This window comes from Fundulus heteroclitus, chromosome 5, assembly GCF_011125445.2.
Source record: "Fundulus heteroclitus isolate FHET01 chromosome 5, MU-UCD_Fhet_4.1, whole genome shotgun sequence".
NCBI lineage: Eukaryota > Metazoa > Chordata > Actinopteri > Cyprinodontiformes > Fundulidae > Fundulus > Fundulus heteroclitus.
The window spans coordinates 25810625-25835759 of NC_046365.1; the positions used below are offsets into that span (position 1 = coordinate 25810625).

At 39.8% G+C, this 25135-nt stretch overlaps 1 protein-coding gene across 2 annotated transcripts in view; it reads left to right on the forward strand.

Moving 5' to 3' along the window:
• LOC105936763 (complement C3) overlaps positions 1-25135 on the forward strand; it is a 119051-nt gene that overhangs the window by 91026 nt on the left and 2890 nt on the right. Inside the window, exons 34-38 of one of the 2 annotated variants that reach the window (XM_036137294.1) lie at positions 16772-16834; positions 17481-17562; positions 18095-18143; positions 24759-24849; positions 24946-25035. In XM_036137294.1, the coding sequence (XP_035993187.1) occupies positions 16772-16834; positions 17481-17562; positions 18095-18143; positions 24759-24849; positions 24946-25035 (375 nt within the window). The other variant, XM_036137295.1, reaches the window with a different exon arrangement.

The following is a 25135-nucleotide window of genomic DNA, read 5'->3' on the forward strand; positions in this document are numbered from 1 at the left end:
ACCGTGCACACACGTTTTTTTTTTCTGATAAACTACAGAAAGGGATATCTCTGCTTTTTGACCTTAGTAGTAACAAATATAGGGTTTTTTTAGTTCATAGAGGCTATAGTACATTGCAACTTTAAGAACCCAACATGAGAATGACAAAATAAACACAACCGTTTAACAGTTTTACATCAATTATTTTAAGGAGGATTAGAACAAATACATATTCTCAGTGACGAATTTATCAGATCCATCCATTCACTTGTTAACACAAACAGAGAATCTGCTGGTAATACGTGTACCACTTAGGCATCTAGATCTGGTAAAGATGAGTGGTTAGAATGCAAAAACATAATACAAAAACAAAACATAATTTGAACATAACATGGAATGCTTTCTAAGGCAAGGTAAGTTTATTTGTATAGCACATTTCGTATGTTGAATTGAATTCAATAAAATTTAATTTATATAGCACCAATTCATGAAACATGTCATCTCAAGGCACTTTACAAAGTCAAATTCAATCATATTATACAGAGTGGTCAAAAATGTCCTATATAAGGGAACCAGTTGATTGCATCAAAGTCCCGACAAGCAGCATTCAGTCCTGGAAAAGCGTAGCGCTTCAAGTATGTTCTACTTGAATAGAACATATCAAAAGACAAACACAGGGAAAGGTTTGTTGCAGTAACATATTAAATGTATATGGGGAAAAGTTGGACTAAAAACTTAAACTAATGATGTTTCAGTTAACAGTTTAAATAGACCATTCAAAGGCAACTCTAAACAAGTGGGTTTTTACCCCTAATTTAAAGCAGTGGTTGTCAGATGTTTTCTGTTGCAGGATTCCCTGCAAACAGCAGGGGGTTCTGTTGTCACATTTAGAAGGCCTGTTTTTTTCTGGACAATAAAAAAAGCATTACCTTCAGTTTTACACTGACCCAGTTTCCCAGGTGCTCCAAAAGAATAGAATGATCAGCATTGTTGAATACTGCATGGAGGTCCAATATTACCACAGTCGTCCACGGTCTGCATTTATACGAATGTCACTGAACACCTTGACAAGGGCAGTCACTGTACTGTGGTGAGCATGGAAAACTGACTGGAATATGTCAAAGCAACTGGTCAGTGTTAAGAAGGTATTTAACTGTTGAGACACAGCTTTTTCAATGATTTTACTGATGAAGGGGAGGTTTGAGATGGTGTTAGATAAGCTGGCACCACCAATACAGACATGATCAAGAATTTCTTAAACACTGCAGAAAAAAATCCAGTACATATTATTTAGCTTTAGGAGTAAAAATACATAGTAGTCACCAGTGTTGTATAGTAACGAAGTAAAAATACTTCACTACTGTATACTGTTGAAGATTCTCAATTCTCAGATTCCCAGTACATTTCAAACCAAACAGGACCCTCAGACAGAGGCTGGTGCATCCCAAGGACAAAACACCCAAACCTAAGATGAACGGAGTGGTGTATGCAGTTCAGTGCAGTGAGGAATGTTCTGATCTTTATATAGGAGAAACCAAACAACCTCTCCACAGACGCATGGCTCAACACAGAAGAGCTACATCCTCAGGACAAGACTCTGCTGTCCACTTACACCTTAAGGACAAAGAAAACTCTTTTGAGGACCAAAATGTTCACATTTTAAACAAAGAAGACAGATGGTTTGAAAGGGGTGTGAAGGAAGCCATCTATGTTAAGAGAGAAAAAACAACCTTAAACAGAGGAGGCCTTAGGTTCCAACTCTCAAAAACTTACAACACAGCTATAGGATTAATTCCGGCCGATCATCCCCTTAACTCTCACCCTCATTCGGGTGATCAAAACATTGTTCCTTTAAGCCAGGCCAATAACAACCCTAACGACTCCCCATTACAGAGGAGTGGACCAGTTTCGGTTCAATCTGCTGGCTTAATGGCTTTAACAACCCCCCATTACTAAGGGGTGGGTCTGTTTCTGTTGAATTTGCATGTTATCTAAGCCATTGCAAGGCCTTTGTTTGGGCAGTGGTATATAGCTTTGTACTCATCATTACTCCAGACTTTTCGAATTGAGAAAGCTTCCTGTAGAGGAAGCAAAACATCTTCAACTACGGAAAACAAGTCCAGTTGCTTTGTTTTTTACTTTTTTTGGATTCACTACTGTACTTAAGTATATTTTGGAGTACTGTATACTTTTATCGAGTATAAAATTTTTTGATAACTTTTACTTTTACTTCGCTATATTTCCGAACTCAATTGCATACTTTTACTCTGATACATTTTCAATGGTTGGTTTAGTTACTCATTACAAAAAAAGAGAGAGAGAGAGACGTGCCCGAAGGGCTGCTGTGGGCCAGCGGGGGCGGGGCCTGGTGCTCCACGCAGCCAATCACGAACGCTCCTGGTCTTTGATTGACAAGGTAGACAACCCCCATTAACTCCACTCTCATTGGTTGTGTTGCCTTAAATCCCGCCTTCCCTCTTCCTGATTGACTGTTTTCTATTGCGTGTGTGCGTGCATGTGTGTGCATGCTTGGAGCAGGAGAGATTTCAGTTTTGAGAATACTGGTATGGAGGACCAAGTCTTCCATATTTAAAAAAATACATAAATAAATAAATGTTCAATAAATAAATAAGCATACAATTAATTGCAACCAAAAATATAATAAACAAATAAATGTAGGTATCAACCGCGGTGAAGTTGGTTTGAAGTTGGATATTGGACATTCAAGCTCTGCGGAGTCAGCAGGATCTAGCTCATGGTTGATCCGGTTGAAGGACTCCGATTTCGGCCAGCGTCTCACAGCTGCTCCCTCCTTCCACACGCAGTGGTGCAGTTCGGGACTGTGAAAAAAACCTTTGAACCAAGCACTCTTGATAAACAAAAATCAATAAATTCCTTATCTTGTGACCAGCTAAGATGAAACTAATATAAATTGATGCCAATAGATAAAAACTGTAAGGCACACTTTTTTTACTATATTTTAAGCTATTTTAAATTTTTAAAGACAAAAATTGGGACTTTTCTTCAATAGCTTCCAGGTCATGTGACCCACTCACTGAAATTCTTTGTGAAATTGTTCTACTACATTAGCCTGATGAGGCACACTCGTTTTTATTCAATTTTAAGCCTTTGCTTATTTTTAAAGATTTTTTATTATAAAAATAATTGATATTTCTTCAATAGCTTCCAGGTCATGTAACCCACTGACTCCAAATCTATGTAAAATTGTTCTACTACTTTAGTCAGATGGGGCACACTCATTTTTATTCCATTGTAAGCCTTTGTTTATTTTTAAAGATTTTTCATAATGAAAATAATTGATATTTCTTCAATAGCTTCCAGGTCATGTGACCCACTCACTTAAATTCTTTGTGAAATTGTTCTAGTACTTCAGCCAACTTTTGTCTTTGAAAAATTTTTAAAAATTGAAAAAAGCATAAAATGGAATAAAAACAAGTGTGCCCTACAGATGTTATTTAGTGGCATGATTTTATATTAGTTTTGTCATAGGTGGTCACAAGATACGGAATTTATGAACTTTTGTTTCTTAAGAGTGCTTGGTTCAAAAGTTTTTTGACGGTCCCTAAATGCACCACCGCGTGTGGGAGGAGGGAGCAGCGGAGCCCCTCAACCGGATCAACCGTTAGCCACTTGGGCCAGCTCCTCCGGGGGAATCACAAGGTGTTCCCAGGCCGGCCGGGAGACATAATCCCTCCAGCGTGTCCTGGGTCTTCCCCTGGGTCTCCTCCCGGTGGGACGTGCCTGGAACACCTCACCAGGGAGGCGTCCAGGAGGCATCCTAACCAGATGCCCGAGCCACCTCAACTGGCTCCTCTCGACGAGGAGGAGCAGCGACTCTACTCTGAGTCCTCCCCGGATGACTGAGCTCCTCACCCTATCTCTAAGGGAGAGCCCAGACACACTACGGAGAAAACTCATTTCAACCGCTTGTATCCGGGATCTCGTTCTTTTGGTCACGACCCAAAGTTCGTGACCATAGATGAGGGTAGAACGTAGATCGACCTGTAAATCGAGAGATTCGCCTTTCGGCTCAGCTCTCACTTCACCACGATGGATCGGTACAGCGCCCGCTTCACAGCAGACGCTGCACCAATCCGCCTGTCGATCTACCACTCCATCTTCCCCTCATTTGTGAACAAGACCCCAAGATACTTGAACTCCTCCACTAGGGGCAGCACATCCTCCCCAACCCGGAGAAGGCACTCTACCCTTTTCCGGTTCAAGACCATGGTCTCGGATTTGGAGGCTTCGCACTCGGCTGCGAACCGCTCCAGTGAGAGCTGTAGATCACGCCCTGATGAAGCCAATAGGACCACGTCATCCGCGAATAGCAGAGACGCAATCCTAAGGCCACCAAAACGGATCCCCTCAACACCTTGGCTGCGCCTAGAAATTCTGTCCATAAAAGTTATGAACAGAATCGGTGACAAAGGGCAGCCTTGGCGGAGTCCAACTCTCACCGGAAACGAGTCCGACTTACTGCCGGCAATGCGGACCAGACTCTGACACCGGTCGTACAGAGACCTGACAGCCCTTATTAGAGGTCCCGGTACTCCATACTCCTGGAGTACCCCCCACAGGATCCCTCGGGGGACACGGTCGAATGCCTTCTCCAGATCCACAAAGCACATGTAGACTGGTTGGGCAAACTCCCATGCCCCCTCCAGAATCCTGCTGAGGGTGTAGAGCGTGTCCAGTGTTCCACGGCCAGGACGAAAACCACACTGCTCTTCCTGAATCCGAGATTCGACTATCCGACGGACCCTCCTTTCCGGAACCCCCGAATAGACCTTACCAGGGAGGCTTAAGAGTGTGGTTTCTCTATAGTTGGAACACACCCTCCGGTCCCCCTTTTTAAATAGGGGGACCACCACCACCCCAGTCTGCCAATCGAGGGTAACTGCCCCCGATGTCCACGCGATGCTGCAGAGCCGCATTAACCAACACAGCCCCACAACATCCAGAGCCTTAAGGTACTCAGGGCGAATCTCATCCACCCCCAGAGCACTGCCACCGAGGAGCTTTTTAACAACCTTGGCAACCTCAGCACCAGAGATGGGAGAACCCGACCCAGAGTCCTCAGGCTCTGCTTCCGCAATGGAAGACGTGTTGGTGGGATTAAGGAGGTCTTCGAAGTATTCCGCCCACCGACGCACAACGTCCCGAGTCGAGGTCAGCAGCACACCACCCCCACTATAAAAAGTGTTGGTACCGCACTGCTTCCCCCTCCTGAGACGCTGGACAGTGGACCATAATTGCTTCGAAATCGTACGGAAGTCTTTCTCCATGGCCTTTCTGAACTATTCCCACGCCCGTGTTTTAGCCTCGGCGGCCTGCCGAGCCACCTACCGCTTTGACTGCCAGTACACATCAGCTGCTTCCGGAGTCCCACAGGCCAATAAAGCCCGATAGGACTCCTTCTTCAGCTTCACGGCTTCCCTCACCGCTGGGGTCCACCAGCGTGTTGGAGGGTTGCCGCCGCGACATGCACGACAACCTTGCGGCCACAGCTCCGTCTAGCCGCCTCAACAATAGAGGCGCGGAACACGGTCCATTCAGACTCAATGTCCCCCGCCTCCCTCGAGACGTGTACAAAGTTCTCCCGGAGGTGGGAGTTAAAGATCCGTCTCACAGGGGACTCTGCCAGATGTTCCCAGCAAACCCTCACAATACGTTTAGGCCTGCCAGGTCTGACCGGCTTCCTCCCCCACATTCGGAGCCAACTCCCCACCAGGTAGTGGTCAGTGGAGAGCTCCGCCCCTCTCTTCACCCGAGTGTCCAAGACATGCGGCCGCAGATCCGATGAAACAACAACAAAGTCGATCATTGAACTGCGACCTAGGGTGTCCTTGTGCCAAGAGCACATGTGGACACCCTTATGCTTGAACATGGTGTTTGTGATGGACAATCCATGACGAGCACAGAAGTCCAACAACAGAACACCACTCGAGTTCAGATCAGGTGGGCCATTCCTCCCAACAATGCCCCTCCAGGTCCCACTGTCATTGCCCACATGAGTGTTGAAGTCTCCCAGCAAAACGAGGGAGTTCCCAGGAGGGGCACTCTCCAGTACCCCTCTCAAGGACTCCAAAAAAGGTGGGTAATCTGAACTGCTGTTTGGCACATAAGCGCAAACAACAGTTAGAACCCGTCCCCCCACACGAATGCGGATGGAGGCCACCCTCTCGTTCACCAGGGAGAACCCCAACGTGCAGGCACCGAGATGAGGGGCAACAAGTATGCCCACCCCAGCTCGGCGCCTCTCACCAAGAGCAACTCCAGAGTGGAAGAATGTCCAGCCCCTCTCGAGGAGACTGGTTCCAGAGCCAGAGCGGTGAGTCGAGGTGAGTCCGACTATCTCTAGTCAGAACCTCTCAACCTCGCGCACGAGCTCAGGCTCCTTCCCCACCAGAGAGGTGACATTCCACGTCCCAAGAGCCAGCTTCTGTAGCCGAGGATCGGAACGCCAAGGTCCCCGCCCTCTACTGCTACCCCTTGCATAATGCACCCGACCCCTTTGGCCCCTCCGACAGGTGGTGGGCCATTACCTCCACCATGCTTAACAGATTGCGTCAGGCATTCTTCCAGCATCTTTTAATTTGTTCTGCGTCTCACAAGCGTTCTTCTTTGTGATCCAAACACCTCAAACTTGGATTCATCCATCCACAACACTTTTTTTCCAGTCTTCCTCTGTCCAATGTCTGTGTTCTTTTGCCCATCCTAATCTTTTTCTTTTATTGGCCAGTCTCAGATATGGCTTTTTCTTTGCCACTCTGCCCTGAAGCCCAGAATCCTGCAGCCGCCTCTTCACTGTAGATGTTGACACTGGTGTTTTGCGGGTACTATTTCATGAAGATGCCTGCCAGTTGGGGACCTGTGAGGCGTCTGTTTCTCAAACTAGAGACTCTAATGTACTTATCTTCTTGCTCAGTTTTGCAACGCGGCCTCCCACTTCTTTTTCTACTCTGGTTAGAGCCTGTTTGTGCTGTCCTCTGAAGGGAGTAGTACACACCGTTGTAGGAAATCTCCAATTTCTTGCATGGAATAGCCTTCATTTCTAAGAACAAGAATAGACTGTCGAGTTTCAGATGAAAGTTCTCTTTTTCTGGCCATGTTGAGCGTTTAATTGACCCCACAAATGTGATGCTCCAGAAACTCAATCTGCTCAAAGAAAGGTCAGTTTTGTAGCTTCTGTAACGAGCTAAACTGTTTTCAGATGTGTGAACATGATTGCACAAGGGTTTTCTAATCATCAATTAGCCTTCTGAGCCAATGAGCAAACACATTGTACCATTAGAACACTGGAGTGATAGTTGCTGAAAATGGGCCTCTATACACCTATGTAGATATTGCACCAAAAAACAGACATTTGCAGCTAAAATAGTCATGTACCATTAGATATGCACTCTCATGTAAGACATAAGCCTGCCATATGGCAGTCTCATGACCAGTCCATGTCTTCTGTCAAGCAAATTGCTAATAAGTTAGTAAATCCCTACAGATATCCTTTATATATTTGCATACTGAACTTTGTTTTTTTAAAACTCAGATTAAGAGAAACAGTTCAGATTTAACTTTTCAGACAGGCATTCTGAACCCACGACTGCATCCACTGAGCTCATGTTGAGAAACAATTCATTACAACAGCTGAAACGCTTCGGACACAGATGCCACATGTGCAGAAAAGAACGTGCACAAATATGTGCCAATTAAACAAAATATAGTCACAATATGTCTGTTGTCTAGATTTATCCTGTATTTTCTTTAGAATATATAGAAATGCACAGAGATAAACCCCACCCTCATTTTTTTATCCAAGATACTCTGTCTGAAATATAAAACGCCAAAATTATACATTCAATTATACATTTGACAGATACATCTATTGTATTTACTCTGCACTGAAAGTAGAAGTGTAACTAATACTAACACGATTTCAAATATTCAAATTTCAACAAATGTACAATTGGGTTGTAGTTGCTCTCTTTAGCCCATTTAATCTAATTTAAGATGTGTTATACTTCAGAATTAAATGCTATTTTGAGATATTAACGTTGGTTGCTTACATTTCTCAAGTTCAACAACTCAAAACTATGTCCTGCTTCTTTTCAGAACTGCACTCAGCAACCTTTCAGATAATATTTAGTTTCTTAACTGGGACTAGTTTCATAGTCTAGTTTTAATTGTGGTAACGGCAGTGTCCCAGTATTCTCAAAACTGAAATCTCTCGCGCTCCAAGCACGCACGCACATACGCAATAGAAAACAGCCAATCAGGAAGAGGGAAGGCGGGATTTAAGGCAGCACAACCAATGAGAGTGGAGTAAAAGGGGGTTGTCTACCTTGTCAAATACCAGGCGCATTAGTAATTGGCTGCGTGGAGCAACCCCCCGTATCTGTTCAGTCATTGGTTACACTAATCAGAAACCAATAGGTTTTGTGAGTGATTTTGTTTTCTTGTCTGTTTGTTTTGTTTTTTCATCAGCTTGCATTAAAATACCACTAATACATATTGGTATTCAGTGAAGTAATTTAATTATTTTAAAATCATGATCCTATACCAGTAGTAATGTTATTATTATCCATTTGGTCATTGCTACTGTTCAACTGTTTTGAAGACTGCTGTTGCTTTGAGTTTGACAGAAAGGCCTTTAATAGGCTGTTGCATGTTCTGAGCAGAGGTGTAAAGTAACAAAGTACAAATACTTCGTTACTGTACTGAAGTACACTTTTTAGGTATCTATACTTTACTCCATTACATTTTCACACAAGTATCTGTACTTTCTATTCCTTACATTTTTAAAACAAACGTTACTTGTTACTCTTGGCTTCAGTTTAAAATTTATAAATATTTATTTCACGTAATGTGCGCCATCCAATGCAGATCATTGGCGCCATCCACACCTAGTGACAACTAGTGTAATTGGATGAGTCATATAACGCAAACACTCATTGGTTAGCTATGCTATAGCTATTCTCTTTTTCTCTCTCTCTTTCTTTCTCTCTTTCTTTCTTTTCTCTCCCTCTCTCTCTCTCTCTCTCTCTCCCCCTCTCCACACAAACTACATAGAATGTTTTTGCACCAAAGGGTATAGTTTACCTTAGGTATTTGATGGAACTCACACATTCATGTTCTGGCAGTTCTGCAGGCTTGAATACTACCTCTGTTTGGAATTGAATTCCAATAAAGTTTGAGAGAGAACATGCTCCTTGAGTGACTTTGTCTTTGACTAATGGGTTAATGATTATGTTGTGTCTTGGGCCACATGTAGAACTAATCAGTGTTTAAATTAAGCTTTCAATTCAGATAGTGGCATTTTTTTAAAGGTTACTTTATACTTTTATACTTTAAGTAGTTTTTGGAGCACATACTTTTTCACTTTTACTTGAGTAAAGAGGTCAAGTTGATACTTCAACTTTTACCAGAGTGTTTTTAAACTGCAGTATCAATACTTCTACTTAAGTAACAAATGTGTGTACTTTTGACACCACTAGTTCTGAGGGAATTAGAACGGCTGATGAAGAATCAAAGGTGTCGTCGATAAAGTCCAGTGTTACATTTTCCACGACATTCAGTGACTCTAGGGGGCACTGTTTTAGTGACTCCTGAAAAAACCTATTCCCCTCAAGTGCACAAAATAAGCAATCGCACAGCCCCAAAAGGACAAAGAACTGTTAATGGAAAGAATATTATGTTATTTGATATATTTTTATCATAAATATGTAATTTCATTGCATATCAGATATCCTTTGTTAACCTCTTTCAATTTGTTTTAGAGTCTATGCTTAGTATTTTAAATACAAACAATATTTGTATTAATAAAGAATACCACTATTAAAATCTGATATGAGTTGAACTTTGGTTTGCAAAGGCTATCTGTTGAAAATTTTTCATCCCTCTATCCACCTTATTTTCGAACGCGGAAGTCACTACGGGTCCAACTTCCGTTTTTTGTGCGGCACTTCCGTTTTAGCCCTCCCTCGGCCAAATAACATTAGTTTGACTGAAATGATCAACTGTCTCGGCAACATTGTCAAAAATTGCAGAGCAATCGCAGTGGCAGGTCAGTGCCACAGCCTCAAACTATTAATGACTGAGAGGATGACATGAAGAAGTGGCCTCGTTTAACGAACGAGGACATTTTAACCTGTTTGTGTCGTCACTTGGTGCGGACGGCTCTGCATTGCGACTTTACCGAGGCGAACCTTCCCAGTGGAAAAGTTGGATCGGTGTTAATAAGTATCAACAAGGATAACCTGGTATTCATGGAGGCTGATGTCCATTCAAGCCAAAGCAAGTCCGACGTCCACTCTGCTGGATCCTGACTACATCAACCGGCTCCACCGAGACGGCCGAAGCGTTCTGATGCTGCGGCTCCAGGGGAAGTTCTTCAGTCAGGCAGCGGTGACTTACGGAAGGTAGGCTGATGAATTGTCTCATTCAAAACATCCTAGCTGTTGCCTCGTTGTGATTAGATTGCTGGTCAGTTAATTTTGTAATGTTTGGAATTTAACTGATGTTATACGAGGATATCAAAACATTCTGCCCACCTAATGTTTAGTCTTGAAATTTAAAATTTAAATGGATAGTTTACGTTGTCACTATAAACTATAATCTGGGTGCGATTTGCCAGGGGGATGGGGGGGATTTACCCCCCCCCCTGTTTGTGACGTCCCTCCCTCGATTTTTTTTGTCGCCGTTAATTGCGCGTCAATACACACACACCGTTCACTAATGTTTTTTCCCCGCCGTGCTCTCCGGACTGTGTTTCTTTTACCCTCGGCGCTTTCCGTAGTTTCAAGAGCGCTAGAGACTGTTGCACAAATTGTTTATTTCATGAGACTTTGAGCTTGTTTTATCCTAAAGGCGCTTGTAAATTTCATGAGTCATGGGTTGCGTTTTTTTGGGCACGTTTCTGAAAGTGAAATCGCTTATTTGGGCTCTAAAATAAGTGACAAAACAGCGGTTATTAAGAGACCTGCCTTCACTAGACACTTTGTATCCAGCTGAAATATCCCTCCGCCATAGGAGCCGACGGTAGTAAAGGCAGACAGAGCAACTCTGCACGTATTTTCTGCAGTTTAGGGTGCAATAACCGGTGATAACTGCTGAAAGTAGATTACTTGGTGCAGATCACCATTTTGAGCAGTAATTTGTTTTCTCTGTATTTGACAAACTAAGGCTGAATTACGTTGCCAAACGAAGGACCTGGAGTTACTAAACAGTTCCTAAACAGTCTCTTTCAGGGTATTAGGCTCCTGCCCAGTTGCAAGCAAAGTGTAAGACTGAAATTACCTGGAAATTTAAAACCTTTTTCCAGGCTTAAACTGTATGAATATGGATATAAACAGCAAGCAAAAATATTGTTGTTGGTGTGAAAGCTCAGAGAGATAAAACTTGTGAATTTATTGGAATGTAAAATTGTTATTAATTTATATGTATATGCCTAATACCATGTCTATCTTTGTTTGAGAGGCACAAAAATATATCGGCATGGTATTTATTTATAAATGTATTTACACATTGTGTAAACATCAGGGCGTCATGATTAGTCATTTAGCCATCATAGTCCAGAGTTTAACATTTGGCACTAGGATGTTTTCATTCCAATTTTCAAAGGTGCTTGAAAAATAACAAAATAAAAATATTTTTTGTACAACCATGTATTTTATTAGTGTCAGTTATTGCAAAATTGCATATTAAAATGCCCAAACAGGCTATTACACTTGCAGAAATAAAAGGATAAAACGTGCGATTAATTTGCGATTAATCTCGAGTTAACTATCGACATTATGTGATTAATCGATTCAAATTCAATAATTTTAATCGTTTGACAGCCCTAATATAAATACATCTCTTGTGTCCTTCACATTTGTTAATTTAATTTTTTGTTGTCTGTTTTAAAGAGTATTATTACATGTTCTGCTCAAAGCGGTTAAAGTAAACTAATACCCACTCCCGAGTCCCGACAGTAGATGGCGCAAGATTGAAAACAATAGTCTAACCTACAGGATCTAGCTAGCTACCTGAAAGAGCACCGTGCTAGCTAACCATTATTAATCAAACTTTTTATTCATTAATAAAACTTTTGAAATGATCCCCCCCTCTGTTTTTTTTTTTGCAAATGCACACTGACTATAATCCATATTTTTATATAAATATGACACCAAGGACTGTAATATAAAAAGTAACTGTTTCTTTAACTTTGTTAAAAGGTGCAGTTTGCTATGGCCAAAGGTCTGACTGGATTGTCCTGCACAGATGAGCGTCCCCAAAAGGCTGAATGATGGATGTTTCCTGCACCACAAAGAATTAAATGGCCTACAAATATGCTATAAGTGAAATGTACATAAGATACACTTTAGTTCTTTACATGTGCTAAATCAACATCCACTTGATCAAAATATGAATAAATGCAAATTACACGAGAAAGTGAAATGGATTGCAAAATTTATTAAGACGCATTTTAGTTGGACACAATTTTTGTTTAAGTAAACATCTAAATAGTCTGGAAATAAGGATATACAATACTTAAAGTTTTTAAAAATGGAAAGTAATTCCAAAATGTAAAACCTCAAGGTGCTAAATAAAGAATATTTAAAAGCAGAAATCCAAAACACATTCTTGTGTTATAATTCCTTTATGGAGGAATTATAATTCCTCTGGTTTACAGTAAAATTTAACTAATCAGGATCTTTTTGACATTTAGACTTCTGTGCTTCCTCATGTATGATTCCCCCTGCATGCTCACAGGAGCTGCACAGATTCTAAACATTTTTTCTATTTTATAAACCAAGTTGATGGTTACAGTCTGGGAAATTACTATGAATACTTTGAGCCTCCTGATAACTCTTTCCACATGTATGTGGACATTTGTAATCCTCCTTGTGGCAGTTACATCCTCATCAGGGGACTACCCTTCTTTATGAGTGAATGCTGGTAGAACAAGGTTAAAGCTCCTCTCAAACAGCAGATCTCCAATGGTAAAGCTTCTGTCTGCTGCCACTTCATCGCCAGGACGAAGATACTCCAGGAAGCCAGCCACATATATTCTTCTTTTCTCCTAAGTGTGATCATCGGCGCCTGTAGTGTCAGCGTCTTTATTTATCGGTGACTGACAATGGAGCGGTCTGGTCAGCCTCTGCATCACAGTGGCTGTCATCTGTCAAACACAAGACAATCAGTTTAGCATAAAACATATCAACATTACTTAAAACCATGTTAACACCAAGCTAATAGAGCACCACCTATATCATTACTCATTCAAATATTCATATCACACATTCCTTCCAGTTTTTACAAACACCTGGGGTTAGTACCTGGGATGTCATTTGTACAATATTGCAGTTAAATTCTAACTGCAATATTTTGGGTTATTTAAGTTCATAAGAGGAAAAAATAAGTTTTCATTTTTAAAGTCAGATTTTCACCATGTTATACATGTCACAGTTCCAAACTAAATATTTCATTACACAGCTAACTGTTTAGTTTGTAAACTATATATTAAGATGCAAACCAAGCATTTAGTTTTCAAATTAAATATTTAACTCCAAATTAAATGTTTGGTTTACAAACTAAACGTTTACTTTGGAGCTAAATATTAAGATTGTTATTTAAGTATTTATCTGTGACTTATTTATAGATTTATGAATGACAAAAATATGAATAATGAACCCTGCCTTTTATGTCTTATGACAGGCTAAATATATTTTTCTGTAAAATCTTTCATCGTATAACTTTACAAACGGAACCCCATAGACCTACCAGCATGGATGAAACATATCCAGATAATAATTGACAGAGAGAACAAAGCTAAAGACGGTTGCATTCATGTCAAAGCGTATGTTTTATCAGGAGCGGCACAAACTAAGGAATTAAGAGTTAAAGAGTGCTAATGTAAACATCCCTAAGCTTACCTGTCTCCTCTCCTCTTGACGTCTCCTTGTTTCTGTTTTTAATGGAACTTCGCAGCTCAGCTCAACAGCTCACTTTTCTGCCGTTGTGTGGTCTTCTGTCGGATTTTTGTCCACAAAATTAAAACAACAAAGATACAGTCGCTTCGGTGGTTTCTTCAGATTTTAAGCTTTTAACCACAGGCAAAGGGATTTCTCATTCTTCGGTTGGGAGTGAAGGAAGTAGGGCGCCTCGCATCCGCAGCTCTTGTTTACAGTCGATTATTAAAACACTCATGCTACACGTAAACCTTTGTTTTACATCCGTTATTATGACAACTTCTAACTGGATAAACGATCCAGGTCTTCCTCGAAGTCATAACGACGAGTAATTTGAGACGAAGTAGCTGCATGAGTCACTTTTCAGAAAGCTACCCAGTGACAGGAAGTGAGCGGGCGGAAGTCTCGCACAAAAAAAGGTCCTCTAAGGTCAGAATTGGATAGATCGGAGAAAATGGTTTAAAATACAAATGTGTATCCCTTTATAGTAGCAGCAGTGTTTTCTTTCTGAAGTCTGATGTTCTTCAGTTCCTCATAAGGCTCCATCAAAATATGTTGCTTGAAGATTGGCTCACACAACCCTTCCATTGTAGCATCAGTGAATCTGTGTTCGACCTCATGGTCTTTGGACCCGCATTTAGCTGGATTACTTATACCTGGCCTGATTTAGTCGAGTTTCCTGAGCCTGGATTGGGCTTTGTGAAACAGATAAAACCAAGACACATTGATCACGCTAGTTCAAGCCTGGCTTTAGCGCTTATACTTGATTTCGAAATCCGGCTTTTGTGAAATAGGCCTCTGGTTTTAATGATAAAGGCAATAGTAGGTCAAAATCTCATTAAAACCAAGGTATTGAGAATACCACCACTGAAATGCACTTGCAAATGCACGTCAGCAGCAATACACCACAAGGTGCCCCTCCTTTCACCTAAAAGCTGGAAACAAAGGCAACAGTTTGTCTGGGCTTACAGTTTGGACATCGAGAGACTGGAAAAATGTTACCTGGTTCAAGGTCAACATTTGGATGTTAGAATCTAAACTTGACTTACAAAATATGAAGGCATGAATCCATGTCGCTTTGTATGAGCAGGTTAGTGTAATGGATGGATTTTTCTGGCACCCCTAAGGAGGTTAGTATCATTTACACACCACAGCCAAGCTGAATACTGTTGCAAATCTTGCTCATCCCTTTATGACGGTACACCCATTTTTTCCTTGCAGCTTCCAGTTTGATAAGCACCATAAAACACAGCTCAAATAATCTCAAACTTGTTTCTTAAACTTAACCATGATGCACTCTTTTTTATGTTATTTATTTCATTGAGAATTTGGGCATTTCTAAAGAAAAAATGGGGTCCCACCTTGTAAAAAAAGCATATACCCAATAAAGTGGCCAGTAATGTATATAGTTAAAGAGTGAACAACTGAAGGTGATTACACTGACAAAGACATGAGGTGACAAAATGTTGACTTGAAAATTACCTCTCTTCCATCAGACAGATATTTATTTAGGATTTAATTTAGTGTTTTAACTGTTGTATTTCTGCCCTACATGGCAAAAGTTACCGGGACATGCTGGTCATTCTAAGTTCTGTGGACAAATTAACTTTGAAAAGGGTCTTAATGAATTTCTACACCGCTAGCTAACTCTGGTTGCATACAAAGGGTTTCTGATGTGCGCTTTTGGCTTATAATATTTGTCTATGTTTTACATTTTGTTTTTGCTCTATTTGTTAGTAAACAAAGGGCTTTTGTATATATTTGTGTATAGTTAACATAAGTAATAACCAGAAGTAAAATATTGTGCACAATGATTCAATAAGAAGAAAAAAATGGAGCCCACAGACATATGTTTTAATTACATTAAAATAAATAAATAAATACACTCGTAAATATATGGTTATATTCCATGAAAGGTAATGCCAGTAGATCAGGTTTACACTGTAAATTGGTTGGTACAATTCCACGCAACTCATGAATGAGACATTTCTTGGAATTGCTCCACTATGCTATTTCCAATATGGCAGCGACTTTGACATGTGGTTCAGCGCTAAACGGGGCATCTGAGAAAATCAGCAACACACAGTGGAAGAGGGAAAAGACAGAGGTTAAGTAAACTTAGCCTTGTAGATTGGATTGGTCATTAATCACGCCGAGCTGCGAAGAATTGTAGGATGGTTTACTGGCTCTTACAGTAGCTGCTTCAGTTGTCACCATCTTACTTCCTTACTGACTTTCAAGGTTAATATATATTTTGTTATGTTTTCTTTTGGTGAAATTATGGGACTAGGCCCCTTTAAAGTACTGCTCAATGTCATTTTTAGAGTGAATGCAAATTTACCACTAACTAATAAACATATAGGCATTTATTTTTGTGTTAAGTTGTCCAATTAGTTTTTATGCCTAAAATGAGAACATTCATAATAATAATATAATATTAATCACTAAGGAAGTTTTTTTTTGTTTGTTTGTTGTTGTTTTTTTCAAGTGGCAGAAAGAACAGCCGTTGTTTGGTTGTGAGTTACTTTGGACATGTCACTGATCTGTGTTTCTGTTAATGGGTATTTAAAAATGTGCAGGGACATATTGAAAATATGACTCTTAATGGTTTGGCTGGAAAATAAGGGCTGGGATAAAGCTGAACACAAATTTTGACTGAATATGTAACTTTAAATGAGACCTTTATGTCTCAAATTTAAGGTACATTTTTCAGTTTTTTTAATCTAATTTCCTAACAATCTTGCATGTGAATATATATTTGAATATATATTTAAATGTTTGTTTTTCTGTAACTGATGTCCTATTCTCCCAACAAACAGTTTGATGGTATCAATAAGGATGTCACAGTGACTGCAACCGGGACAGGAGAAGCAATGTTTAATGTAAGTTAAACTCTCCTTTTTTAATAATTTTTATCTGTTTATGTAAGCTCATGAGACTTTGTAAATAAATCTAATTTTGTAACGTTTCACTCTAAAAAAAACTTGCAATGCTTGGCCCCCTTTCAAACTTTCTCAAAAACTTAAAAGGGAAAAATCATGCTTTTCAGCCCTTCCTTTCCATATTGAAATCATTCAGTCTACATGAAGTGGAACTGTGATGCATTGTTATGAAATTTTCATTAGTTTATCCCCACATTCCCACTTTTTACCCCTGTCATGAGGTGCATCTGAGAGCTACTTGTTATAGGGCTGTCTCTTTAAATCTAAAGGAGGCACTTCATACCATGCTCTTCCATGTAGCTGGGTGTTACACTCCAGCCTATTTGGCCATTTTTGTAGAATGCTGACGGTGTAATGAACAACCAATATCCACTTGTGGCTTCGGCACCCTTGAACTTGGACTACAAAATTTTCTGCCCTTCTAGAGACTCCATGTTTACAACAAAATGTACTTAAGGGCTAAAAATTGGATTTTGCATGATAATTCCTCTTTAAGAGGTTGTGAAAACTTATCACTTTGAAGTGTACAAATCAAATCAATAAACACTTTGAGGTTTTACATTTGATATTTTTTTCTGTGCTCTAGATGGTATCCCTTTATTATGCTATACCGAGTAAAGAGGAGAGTGACTGTGAGATGTTTGACATGAAACTGGAACTCATTGAAGGTAACTCTTTATGCCCAATATGTTGCTTTCTGTTTAAAGCTGCTATAAGTAAGATATTTATTGTAAAATCAACCTAAATTGTTCTCATTTCTCACCTGGGATGAAAGTAACATTCCCTATAAACTATCGGTCCTCTCTATCAACAATGTCTTAATCACGTTTTTCTCCTTTCAAACCTAGAGGTACGGTCTGGAACTCCTTTGCTCAAAGTGTATATTGGTACAAGAGCAGCAGTCTGCAAACATGGGAGCCAGCAAGAGAAGCAGACCAGAAGTAGAACAGAATACAACATCATAGACCTATCCTGTATTAGTAAAAATTCGGAAGGGTTTCACACCATTTAATAACAGTATATTAGATTGTTGCAATCGACAAGCTGTTGGTCTGAATTAAGCCACAAGGTGTCAGTATTACTTATAGCTCCTTTAAGTTTAATGCTTCATAATTTGGGGTCTGGTTGCATTGGTCTTTCTTGTTTCCATTTTCTTTTATGGCAAAAATGTAGCAATAACCAAATATCTTGTTTTTGCAGTGAACAGTGAAGAAGGTGCGAGAGTGTACAAGCTCAAAATAGAAGTTTTGTGAGTACCTTTGTCCAAGAGATGCATATGTTCCAAAGCTCACTTAAATGTCACCATAAGATTTTGACTTGAAAAAATGTAAAATCGTAAGGAAGATGGTAGCCAAGAAGGTTCGTGTATCTTTTGGTCATTTGATTTTTGTTTCAGAAGCAGGAATTAAAAAAACAAAAACAAATGGCGATTGGATTTTTCTTTTAAAATACAAAAATGAAAAATCCAAATACAAAGTGTTTGCCTTTCCATTGTCAAAAAGGGAAAAGTAAAATTTGAAAAATGATTTGAATTTAATTTTCCATTTCGGGTAACAAAAAACAAAAATGATTTTAAACAAACTAAAAAAGGCTAATTTGTTCATATTCCGAGACCGGATGTGGTTACTAATGCCTGAGACTACTTTTCAAAATAAAAGCAATTTCTTTGACGCTTATCATATTTGTTTTTTTATACATATCGACTTCAGTTAGTTGATATAATTTCTTACAGCTTAATGTAATATTTTTTATTATTCAGGTCTGCTGATAAATATGGAAATATATATTTTGGTCGCAGTCACTGTTTAGCCTGAATAAACTACTAAAACAATAGCAAACAGGCTTAAACATGCTTGCTGTTGCGATGACCCGGATAACTGACAATTTGCACAGAGATACAAAGATACATAAAAGCTCGATGATGCTCTTATGTTGCAGTTCAACAAGCCCGGCATTCATAAGACTTTGGTCATCCTTTATGATATGGCTTCTCATATTGAAAATAAGAGACAGATTCTAACTATTGTATCATAAAGTCATAGGCCTACTTACCCTCGCTGATTCATGGACAACCTTCTTACCGGAAAACAAGGCTTTAAGCGGTGCATTAATTCAGCCTGTAACAAATAAAGTGAAGTTCCACTGGAAATTCCTTTTGTCCAAATTATAGTAAAGATCACAACAACAACAAAGACGTTCTGTGTGCTTTCTTCATAGTCTGGCTACAATTTTTTTATTCATATAAATGATTATATTTCTCTGTGTATAACAAAAAATATTTAGTTTTCAATACATTGAGAAATCTAATATACACTATATTGCCAAAAATACTCACTTACCTGCCTTCAACTCTGTCCACAAGGTTTAGGAGTGTGTTTCATCCAGAAACGCATTTGTGAGGTCACATACTGATGTTGTATGACAAGGCCTGGCTCTCAGTCTCCGCTCTAATCCATCCCAAAGGTGTTCTATCGGGTTGAGGTCAGGGCTCTGAACAGGCCAGTAAATTTTCACCCACACCAAACTCTGCTGTCCATGTCTTTATGGACCTTCCTTTGTGCTCTGGTGCTCAGTCATGTTGGAAGAGGCAGGGGCCAGCTCCAAAGTGTTCCTACAAAGTTGGGAGCATGGAATTGTCCAAGATGTCTTGGTCTGCTGAAGCATTCAGAGTTCCTTTCATTGGAACTAAAGGGCCAAGCCCAGCTTCTGAAAAACAGCCCCACACCATCAGGGGTGGACTGGGACAAAAAATCGGCCCTGGCATTTTGGATTAGACTGGCCCACCACATTGTCATGGTTCCTAAACAGGCGCGCTTGGCCTCCCCTGGGATTGCGCAATCCCATGTTAACTGCGCTGACTTCTATTCTGTGATGCATCTTCCTGCCTCTAGATCATAAATTCAATTGTTCAAACAGTTATGAGCTGATTTTCCATTTAATATATGTGGATTACGAATTGTGTTTTGGTCATCAAACTGTGTGCAGGTAACATGTTTTTGTGCTGCTGCGCAAACATAAAAGGCAAAGAGCTGGTTGTAGGTGAGGCCGGTAGTTCCTTGGCCTCTCGGCAGGGGGCGCTCAAGGAGCACCGCTCCTGATCCAAAACTGTAGAGTGACAGCAAGTTATGGATGTTTTATTAGCGAGTTATGCTAAACAAGTAAAGCACTAAAAAGACTCTAAGCATCCAGCTGGAACAGGACTGATGAAGGAAGGCTTTCCTCCCTGGCAGTGAGCTCCACTGAGACTGAGAGACTTTTAAATCTGAAGAAGATAAAGAGAACTTTTACCGGAAAATGATGATATTTTTGTGCAGAAAGAGCGCTGCATGGACTTAATTTATAAGTAGAGGTAAGACAGCGATAATTATTCATGTTTTGTTTCTGTAATGAAATGTGCGTAATGTGGGTTATAGTTTTAGAATGTGTTACAAATGCAGAAATCCATCATAACTCAAACTGTTACAGTCAAATGACATAATTTATTTTTATTTGTTCATCAAATAATCAATATTTTTCCATGTATCTTGGTGAATTAATTTGGCTCAATCAGTCTCCTTCAGCACTTTGCAACGAGTCTACTCTGTAGAGTGTATATATTTCTAAATGTGGCTGATGACGTCAGTGCTTCACCAGCTATGAACCCTACCGCACGTCACTGACTACAACCACCACCACCACCATATTTTACATCAGACACGGAGCAGATGAAGGGCCTGCTGTTGGGAACATGTCAGTCAGTTTGACACATTTCACAGCGTCCGTTTGAAGAACTTGTTTCTTTTTTTCGCGTAGTTTCTCTGCGCCTCCCTTGCGTTTCTTATCCGTTTCTACTGTGAACACCGCTGCACAAAGTTCCACATGGAGCGTGAAGGTGTTTTTCTACTTTATGATTGGCCTAGCCCTTTAGACTGTCAGGGATGATAACCAATGGGCTGCAGTAGCCTGTGGTAAGGGCCGGATGATCGGAACAGACTCTTGCGCTGCTGATTTTATTTTTCTTCATGCATTATGCAAATATAACGAGGCAGATATATATAAAATAATAATAATAATAATAATAATAATAATAATAATAATAATAATAATAATAATAATAATAATAATAATAATACATATTATTAATATACATGTCGGGTCTGCCGGCCCAAACAGCACGTCGGCCCACCGGGCAAATGCCCGGTACGCCCGATTACCAGTCCATGCCTGCACACCATAATCCCCCCTCATCCAAACTTTATATTTGGCCCAATGAAATCAGACAAGCACCGTTCTCCTGGCCACCACCAAACCCAGATTCGTCCATCAGATTTCCAGATGGAGAAGCGTGATTTGTCACTCCAGAAAATTCCTCTCCACTGCTCTGGAGTCCAGTAGTGCCGTGCTTTACACCAATGCACCCACCCCTTTGCATTGCACTTGGTGATGTATGGCTTGGATGCAGCTGCTTGACCATGGAAACCTGCTTCATGAAGCTCTCTGTGCTGTTATTGAGCTAATCTGAAGGCCACATGAAGTTTGGAGGTGTGTAGTGATTGACTCTGCAGAAAGTTGACAACCTTTTCACACTATCCGCTTCACCTAACCCCACTCCATCAGTTTTCATGGCCTAACACTTTGTGGCTGAGTTGCTGTCGTTCCCAAATACTTCCATTTTTTAATGATACAGCTTATAGTTGACTGAGGAATATTTAGGAGCGAGGAAATTTCAGGTCTATATTTGTTGCCCAGGTGGCATCCTATTACAGCTCCACGCTGGAGTTCACTGAGCTCCTGAGAGTGACCCATTCTTTCACAAATGTTTGTAAAAACAGTCTGCATGCATAGGTGCTTGATTTTATACACCTGTGACCATGGATGTAATTGGAAACCCTGATTCCAATAATTTGGATGGGTGAGCAAATACTTTTGGCAATATGGTGTATTACCAATACACTTAATGTTTGAACGGTCTTTAATTTTGAAATTAATTAGCTTTGTTGAGCAGCATCTGGAGGTCTCTACTGTCATGCTGAATCAAAAAATTTAAACTGAAAACGTCCGGTTTTGTAGCAACATTGACAGCAACTTAGGTCAAAGTGACTATATATAAAGATTTCGAAGGGCTTTTATTTTGGATATCTGCATCAGATGTGAATGCAATTTGTTGAGCAGTATCTGGAGGTGTTCTACTGTCAGACTGAATTCAATTAAATTTTATTTATATAGCGCCAATTCATGAAACATGTCATCTCGAGGCACTTTACAAAGTCAAAATCAGTCAGATTATACAGATTGGTTAAAATGTCCTATACAAGGGAACCAGTTGATTGCTTCAAAGTCCCGACAAGCAGCATTCACTCCTGAAAAAGCGTAGAGCTACAGGAAGAGTCGTCTGCATTGTCCATGGCTTTGCAGCAATCCCTCATACTGAACAAGCATGAAGCGACAGTGGAAAGAAAAACCACCCATTAGCGGGAAGGAAAAACCTCCAGCAGAACCAGGCTCAGTATGAACGGTCATCTGCCTTGAGCGACTGGGGTTACAGAAGACAGAGCAGAGACACAACAAGACAGACAAAAAAGCAGAAGCACACATTGATCCAGTAATCTGTTCTACATTAGATGGTAATAGCGGGTGATCGGTCTTCCTTGGATGATGTCACAGTTTAACAGAACGCCAGACCAGGTGTACCTACTATGGAGAAAAAGAGAGAGAGCAAAAAGTTAAAAGCTGAAATGACGACAGTCATTTCAATGTAATACAATGCAAAACTGGAGAACAGAAGTTAAAGTATCCACTGAAAACGTACCGTTTAGTAGCAACATCGACAGCAACTTAGGTCAAATTGACAATGTAGAATCACCTGCAGACCTGAATAATAAAAAAAATATTACATAAAGCTGTAAGAAATATCAACTAACTGAAGTTGATATTTGTTAAAATAAAACAACAAAGAATAAAATAGGTTGAAACACGTTGCTTTTATTTTGAAAAGTAGTCTCAGGCATTACTACCATATTGCATGATGCTCACAGGACCTTCAAAACCAAGTAAGGGCTGGCTTGACTGCCGTGTCCGAAGTGGCGGCTGGCTTGACTTCAGTAAACTCAAGCCATGTTCATTGCAAAATCGTCTCACGCTTTATGGGGATCCTGTTGCTCCCCCAGTCACCTGGGATATCTGCGCTGATATTTTCAAGTATGACAAGTTGTTTTGCCATGTCTAAAAATCAAATGGTTTTAAGGTTCTAAAGACATTTTATTCTGAAAAATGTGGCACTTTTGCCATAAATAAGTTACCATATACTGTGCCGGAATATGAACAAACAAGTGTTTTTTTTTTGTTTGTTTTTTTTGTGTTTTTTTGGTTTCTGTTTAAAAGCATTTTTGTTTTTTTGTTAGCCAAAATGGAAAATTAAATTCAAATCATTTTTCAAATTTTACTTTTCCCTTTTTTACAATGGAAATTAGAAACCCTTTGTATTACGATTTTCCTTATTGTATTTTAAAACAAAAATCAAATCGCCATTTGTTTTGTTTTAATTCCTGTTTCTGAAACAAAAATAAAATGAACAAAAGATAAAGGGACCCAAAAATATATCTTGTCTTTGCACTGCTTTTTTTTATTTTTTAGAATAGGAACATGTTTAAATGCCAGTTTAGCTGCCTATTGATTGCTAAATCCAAATGTTTTGCATGTTTCTCTCCCCCTAGGTGAAGATTTAGTTAACCATAAATGCTAATTTATGTTTATACATTAAAGTCAAGTTTTCTCAGCATTTTATACACAGAAAAAAAAAATAATATCACCAATTTTGAGTCTGGCAGTCCACTTATTGTTTTCTCTTGTAAATGTAAAGATGTTGGGCTTGTGACATTAAATAAATCACAAATGCAAAAATACAGCAAAAATAGCATGACAACATAACTTTTTAGACATTATTTGACATTATATATTCCCAAAGTATATTTGTTGTCTGCCATTTTATTTTGCTAATCTCCATGAGATATATCCTTCATGCAGTATGGCCTGCAAGATCAATAATAATATTCGTGTGTAGTTACCAGTTTAGTTACTGGCCTGGCCAGTCATGTGCAAGCTGAACTGGTCCATGTAAACTATTCGGTTTACATGGACCAAAGAACAATACACACCAGCCCCAGTGGCAATATCTTAACAGTAGCTTCTTAAAAGTACCATAAGCTTAGTCCATAGATGTTTGTGTTGCATTTAATTGTATTAAGTTATGTAAGAGAAGTTGCGGCACAGAGACAAAGTGCAAACTATTTCAGACACTTCCCTCTGGCAGGAGGCTGCAGTCCATCAGGACCAAAACCTCACGGCACAAGAACAGTTTCTTCCCTTCTGCTACCAGCCTTATCAACAAAGCCCAGAGCCCCCTGTGACACTTGACACTGCCTCTCTCCCTCCCCCATTCAGGACCTACAAAATACACCAACGTAGCATCTCCAGACCTTCTGCGTTACATTAACACACAGTGTACTGTGTATATAGCTCTAGATTTGGTATATATACTGTATCTATTTTGTCTGCACCATCAACACCAACTTAGATTCCTTGTGAGCGCAAACCTACTTGGCAATAAACTTGATTTTGATTTTGAGCTAAGTTTTTCAAATAAGAGGCTATTTGCAGCAAGACTTTTTGAAAAGTAAATCATTAAGAGGAAATTGGCAAACATACAACATGGGAAGCTAAATATCATAAATAACGAATGGATCGCCAATCACAATGATAGGCTCTCATTGTGTCACTGAGACCAGAAGTAGGCTGACTCGTTTTGAGTAAATATAAATTCACTTTTGTGTGTGTGTGTGTGTGTGTGTGTGTGTGTGTGTGTGTGTGTGTGTGTGTGTGTGTGTAGGTACAAAAACATGGAGAAGAATGCATCCATGTCAATCTTGGATGTTGGTTTACCAACAGGCTATAATTTTAACAAAGATGACCTTGACGCAGTAAGAGTTACACACAGACATGAACATGGGAATAAATAATCTTAAATCAGATCTTTTTTGTACTAACCATGAGCATTTCTAAATTTGGTTGTGTAGTTGTCCAAAGGGCATGACCGCATCATTGCAGACTATGAGGCAAACAAAGCTCTGTCAGAAAGGGGCTCCCTGATTATTTATCTGAGTAAGGTAAGAATGGATCTCTCGCCTAATCTTTCCAATTCATGAACTGACTTTCACAACATTTTATAACCTAGGTCTAGAGAAATAAAACCTTAAAATAACCCAT